General features: G+C 38.9%; 1 protein-coding gene across 1 annotated transcript in view; it reads right to left on the bottom strand.

The window, feature by feature from the left end:
- dmrt1 (doublesex and mab-3 related transcription factor 1) overlaps nucleotides 1–6,560 on the bottom strand; it is a 37,446-nt gene that overhangs the window by 22,945 nt on the left and 7,941 nt on the right. Inside the window, exon 3 of the mRNA XM_037680854.1 lies at nucleotides 5,142–5,299. Coding sequence (XP_037536782.1) covers nucleotides 5,142–5,299 — 158 coding nt within the window. The remainder of the gene's footprint in view (nucleotides 1–5,141; nucleotides 5,300–6,560) is intronic.

Here is a 6,560-nt window from a genome sequence, read left to right as displayed (position 1 = left end):
CGTTTACCGAACAGCTGACCTTTACCGAACAGCTGACCTTTACCGAAAGCAGGAAAATAAAAGCAGAAGAAAAACGGCCGAAATGTGTAGAAAAAGCTGAACAGAGCCAAAATGTAGCAGAAATGAGCAGAATAAGCTGAAAAAGGCACAGAGAGAGGCTGAATTGATTACAAAAATAATCTGAAATTAGCAAAAGGATTAATTTAACTAATTTAATTAATTTAAATAAGTGTAAATTAACAAAAATGTAGCTGGAAATGCTAAAAAAAAATGAAATTAGCAGAAAGAGGCTGAAAAAGGCATACATTTGGAATTATTCAAAAGACTCAAAAGGTGGAATATGGCTGAGAATAGCTGAAAAAAGGCTAAAATTAACAGAAAGAAGCTGAAATTCACACAAATAAGTTGAAACGGCTGAAATGAGCAGAAAAAGGTTTTAATGGAGAGCTCCATTCATTTTCAGTGAGAAAAACATGGCTGACAAAGCTAAATATTTCAAAAAATAAAAAGAGCACCAACACCACAAGTCACAGCAGGAATGTCCTGAATGAGCCGAACGTTTTGATTTATGACTTGTTGAAATAGAACAAAAACTGGATTATGTGCTGGAAGAAAAACAGATCTTAGTTGGAGCAATAAAAACTGCTCTTAGATCAGATGTTACAACGAGTTCCACCTTCAGAAACTAATGTAACTAGAGAAACTGCACTTCCTGACAAAATGCAGCGTGGATGCTGATTGCAGAAGAACTTGCTGAAAAACAGTTGCAATGAGCTAAAAACATGTTGAAATGGAAGAGCAAGCCAAATTAGCAGAAGAAAGCAGAAAGAACACATATTTGCTGAATTAGGTTTAAATAAGCAGAAATGAGCACACAAATTAGGAAATTAGCTTAAAAAAAAGCTGAAATTAGCCAAATATGAAAAGTAGCTGTAAAGGCAGAAAGAAGCCTAAATTACCAGAAGGAAGTGGAGAGAGTAGAAATGAGCTAAAAATGTGCAATTAGTTCAAAAACTAATTTTACCAGAAAAACAGCTAAATAGTAGTTGAAATAACTGAAATTAGCAGAAAAGAGCTGAAAAGAGCATAACAAGCTGCAATTAACAGAAACAATTTAATTATTCTGAAAGTAGAAGAAATTAGCACAAAAAACTTGAATTTATCTGAAAACAGCTGAAATTAACAAACAAATGCTAAAAAGGTAGCTGAACAAGCTTAAATTAGCAGAAGAAAGCAGAAAGAAGTCATGTTTTCCTAATTAGGCTGGAAGAAGCAGAAATGAGCACACACAAAAAACAGCTTAAAAGTAGCTAAAAAAGCAGAAAGAATCTTAAAATTACCAGAAGGAAGTCGAGACAACATTTTTGATGAATTAAAGTGTAAAGTGGACTGTACCTATACAGCTCCTTTCTATCTAATCAAGACACTCAAAGCTCTTTACAACAATCTCATTTACCTGTTCATACAGCTCTATACTAGATCTATAATCAGAGCTTTATCACATTCATACACTGACACATCGGAGGCAATGTGGGGTTCATTGTCTGGCCCAAGGACACTTCGGCATGTGCTGCTGGTGGAATCGAACCCCCAACTCTAGCATTGGAGGACAACTGCTCTAACCACTCAGCCACAGCCGCCCGACAATTAGACTGAAAAAAGTTGAAATGAGTGCAAAATGTGTGGAATTAGCTGAAAAGGCTATACTTAGCATGAAACAGCTAAATAGTAGCTGAAATATAAGCTGAAAGGAGCATAACAAGCTGAAATTAGCAGAAAGAAGTTAGAAAAAGCACAAAAATGTTGTAGAAAGAATCTGAAAGGAGCGGAAAACAGCTGAAATTTGCTAAAAGTTGCTGCAAAAAGTTACAGTTTGCAGAAGGAAGCTGAAAGAAGCTGAAGCAGAACAAAATATGAAAGGAGCAGTAAAAGGTTGTAAACACGTCTAAAGATGTAAAATGAGCTCAATTAATTTTCTGTGAGAACAAAATGTCAGAAAAGACTAAATATTTCAAAAAACCAAAGTTGCACCAAAACTAAAAGTCACAGCAGGATTGTCCTGAAAGAGCCGAACGTTTTGATTCATGATTTGTTGAAACAGATGAAAACTGTGGGACGAGAAAGATGCAGAAAAACGTACGGAAGAAAAAAACAACCATGAGAATGCTTCATAAACATTCCGACGAGTGAAAAGTCACCAAGAAAAACATCCCATCGTGCAGGATCTGTCGCTTTGAGCAGAGGCACAATCTGATTCAGTTCCTGAAGGATGAACTCTGAGTCCACGAGGCACCATAGCTGAAGAATGGTCCAATAAATTATGAATGTTTAGGACAGATGAAGGCGACACATGGACCAAATCAGAATTACCCCTGCCCGTTTTAACCAAATATTTCAGCTCATGCTGTTATAAAATGTATATTAGTTTACTAAACAATACAAAAAGTGGCCTCTAAATTTAAAGAAGCGTAGCACGTCGTCTCCTCCGCCTGACACCCTGGCTGAAAAAAAATCATAAATCACAAATGAAGATGGCTAAATTATGCTAAAGAGCGCTAACTGATTAGCATTAATGCGCTCACTTTCCTCCCGGAGCGCCGAGGCGGAGCCGTTTGTTCTGCCGCCGACAGACAATCCCATTAACCTTTGCAATTCAGCCTCCGCCGTGGGCCTGCAGGTTAGCAGAGGCACTGACCCCGAAACGACATGTTACCACCGAGGGAGGTGGAGAAGGCTTCTTCATAAAGAAAACAAACCACCACACATCTCTGCAGAGTTATAGATCCAATCTGCTTCATGCAGGAGCTCATCTGCTTCGACACACAGACGGCTGCAGGAAACCTGACGGCGAGCAATCATCCACCTGGAATAAAAATGACTCCACGATGAACCTGTAGCACGAGCAGCTGTCTCCACCTCTAGACTCGAGAAGGAGCGTGTCATTATTAAACCAACCCATGAGTTCAAACTGAGTCCTCTTCAGCTGTTTGACGCGTTGTTTTTACCAAACCTTCTTCATGTGGAGACCAACAATCTGCTTTTGACTGGAGGTGACAGCTCTGAAGGTTCAACTGCTGCTGAGGGTTCGGTCCAGCTGACCCCAGATCTGTGTGTGCACGGCTCGCTAACACTCATTTATTTTATACACACCTCCACCGTTTGGAGCTGCTGGAGTCCACTTTATAAATGAAGACGGGCAGATCTGGACCAGTTTAATTATAATTTATGACCAGTGTGGACACTGACTCTGATGTCTCTTGTCAGAGGAGACTGAGACAAGATGAGACAAGATGAGATGAGATGAGATGAGACAAGATGAGATGAGATGAGACATGGGATGAGACAAGATGAGATGAGACAAGATGAGACGAGATGAGATGAGATGAGACATGAGATGAGATGAGACAAGATGATATAAGATGAGACATGAGATGAGACAAGATGAGATGAGATGAGATGAGATGAGACGAGATGAGATTAGACAAGATGAAATGAGACTAGATGAGATGAGATTAGACAAGATGAGATGAGATTAGACAAGATGAGATGAGACAAGATGAGATGAGATGAGACAAGGTGAGACTAGATGAGACAAGATGAGATGAGATAAGATGAGACAAGCTGAGACAAGATGAGACAAGATGAGACGAGATGAGATGAAATGAGACGCTACGATGACTCTGCAACTATTTCAGGAGAAATTGTTGTTGGGTTACCTGGTGCTGGTTAATGGGGGTGATCTGGTATTGGTTAGTAGAAGATCCCTGGTACTGGTAAGTGAGGGTATCAGGGACTTGTAAGTGGGGAGCACCTGGTACTGGTTAGCGTGGGTTACCTGGTACTGTTCAGTCTGGGGTACCAGGTACTGTTTAGTATGAATTAATTGGTACTGGTTGGTGGGGATTACCTAGTACTAGTTATTTGGGGGACCCTGGTACTGGTAAGTGAGGGTTACCAGGGACAGGTAAGTGGGTAGCACCTGGAACTGGTTAGTATGGATTACCTGGTACTGGTTGGTAGGAGATAACTGGTAGTAATTAGCGTAGATAACCTGGTACTGGTTAATGTGGGAGTACCTGGTACTGGTTAGTAGAATACACAAGGTACTGGGTAATGTGAGACACCTGGTACTGATTAGTGTGGTGTATCTAGGGTATCAGGTACTGTTTAGTCTGGGGTACCCGGTATTGGTTAATGGGCGGGTATCTGGTATTCGTTAGTAGAATGCACAAGGTACTATAACAACAATGTACCACAAGGTTCAGTCTTAGGACCCACCCGCTTCACACTCTAAGTATAAGATACATAGAAAGGTTTAAGTTTAAGTCGCAGGTTCAACTCCCGGTACCATCAACATCAACACGTGGGTGGAACATGTTGACACCATCCAGGAATGCATACACCATCACAGACATCTACACCTCCAGATGCAGGAAGAGGGCCACCTGCATCATGAAGGACACCACTCACCCAGCACATACACTTTTAGCCCCACTCCCCTCAGGGAGGAGGTTGAGGAGCATTAAGTGTAGAACCACTAGACTGAGGAACAGCTTCTACCCTGAGGCTGTTAGACTCATGAATCTCTAACTAGAATAATCACTGTGAAAAAAATCACATCAAGTTGCTGCTGATCTGTTTCATGTTGCTGCTGATCTGTGTCATGTTGCTGCTGTTCTCTCTTTTAAGCTCCATGTGGAAAACTTGGTAAGAAAACTGAAAGTTAAACTGGGCTTCTTTTCCAGAAACAGATCCTGTCTAACTCTGAATGTTAGGAAACTCCTTGTATCTGTGACTTTCCTTCCCTCCACTGATTACAGTGACATTATTTACATGAACGCTCCTACAAGAACCCTGCAGATGTTGGATGCTGCAGATGTTGGATGCTGTCTATCAAGATTAATAACTGGCTGTAACTACCGTACCCACCACTGCACCCTGTATTCGCAGGTTAACTGGTCACCATTAACTTCACACAGACTCTCCCACTGGTACATTTTCATCTTTAAATCATTTCTTGGTCTGTGGCCTTCATACATCTCCTCCTACATGAGTGCAGCTACAACGTGCGCTCTCAGGACATTATTACCTGCAATTTAACTAGCTAGTGTGGTTATCTAGTACTGGTTAGTCTGGGTTACCTGGTACTGCTGGTAGTTGTAGAAGTTCCCGTAGTAGGTGGGGTAGAGTGATGGCTGGTAGAAGTTGTAATAAGAGTTTTCCAGCAGCAGGTCAGACGCTCCGTCAGCATTTGGCCTGGCAGCAGCTGATTGGCTGGGGGAGGATGAAGAGCGACTTCCTGAAGAAGAAGAAGGACCAAAGTCAGAGGAGGAAGTCTGTATGATGGAACCAGGAGAGGCTTTCAAATCAAACAATGATTTTAGAAAATAAAACTTTATTTATAAAGTCCTGTCCTGGTCCAGTCAGATCTCAGATCCTCATGTGAGACGCCTCACTGTGGGGTTTGGTTTTACTTTAGTAGAACCTAATCTACCAAACTTGAGGAACATCTTTGGTAAGAAGGTCTGCCTGTGAATATGTGCAGGATGTTCAGGGTATAACGGCCAAACCCAGGTTAAACTAGCTAAAATGTACACTAATACAGATTCAATTATTAACTGAGACTAATCCAGATTTAATTAATGAAAACTGAGACCAACCCAGGTTAAATGAGTCAAAACTAAGACTAACCAAAGTTGAATTTGTCAAAATGTAGACTAATTCAGGTTTAATTAATAAAAATTGAGACTAATCCAGGTTTAATTAGCCAAAATGTAGACTAATTCAGGTTTAATTATTAATAACTGAGACTAATCCATGTTTAATTAATAAAAACGGAGACTAACCCAGGTAAAATGAGTAAAAACTTAAACTAACCTAAGTTATATTAGTCATAATGTAGACTATTCCACATTTAATTAATAAAAACGGAGACTAACCCAGGTAAAATGAGTAAAAACTTAAACTAACCTAAGTTATATTAGGCATAATGTAGACTATTCCACATTTAATTAATAAAAACTGAGAATAACCCAGGTTAAATGAGTAAAAACTATAACTAACCTAGCTTAAATTACTCAAAATGTAGAGTATTCCAGGTTTAATTAGTCAAAATGTAGACTAATTAAGGTTTAATGAATAAAAACTAAGACTAATTCAGTTTTAATTAATAAAAACTGAGACTAACCCAGGTTAAATGAGTAAAAACTAAAACTAACCTAAATTAAATTAGTCAAAATGTAGACTATTCCACGTTTAATTAATAAAAATGTAGACTAATTAAGGTTTAATGAATAAAAACTAAGACTAATATAGGTTTAATTAATAAAAGCTGAGACTAACCCATGTTAAATGAGTAAAAACTAAAACTAACCTAAATTAAATTAGTCAAAATGAAGACTATTTTGGGTTTAATTGGTCAAAATGTAGACTAATTCAGGTTTAATTAATAAAAACTAAGACAATCCAGTTTCAATTAATAAAAACTGAGACTAACCCAGGTTAAGTGAGTATAAACTAAAACTAACCTAGGTTAAATTTGTCAAAATGTAGACTAATTC

Source organism: Nematolebias whitei, chromosome 8 (genome assembly GCF_014905685.2).
Source record: "Nematolebias whitei isolate Nwh7 chromosome 8, NemWhi1, whole genome shotgun sequence".
Classification (NCBI taxonomy): domain Eukaryota; kingdom Metazoa; phylum Chordata; class Actinopteri; order Cyprinodontiformes; family Rivulidae; genus Nematolebias; species Nematolebias whitei.
Note: the sequence above shows the minus strand (reverse complement) of the source record. Positions and strands in the feature narration are given on the sequence as shown.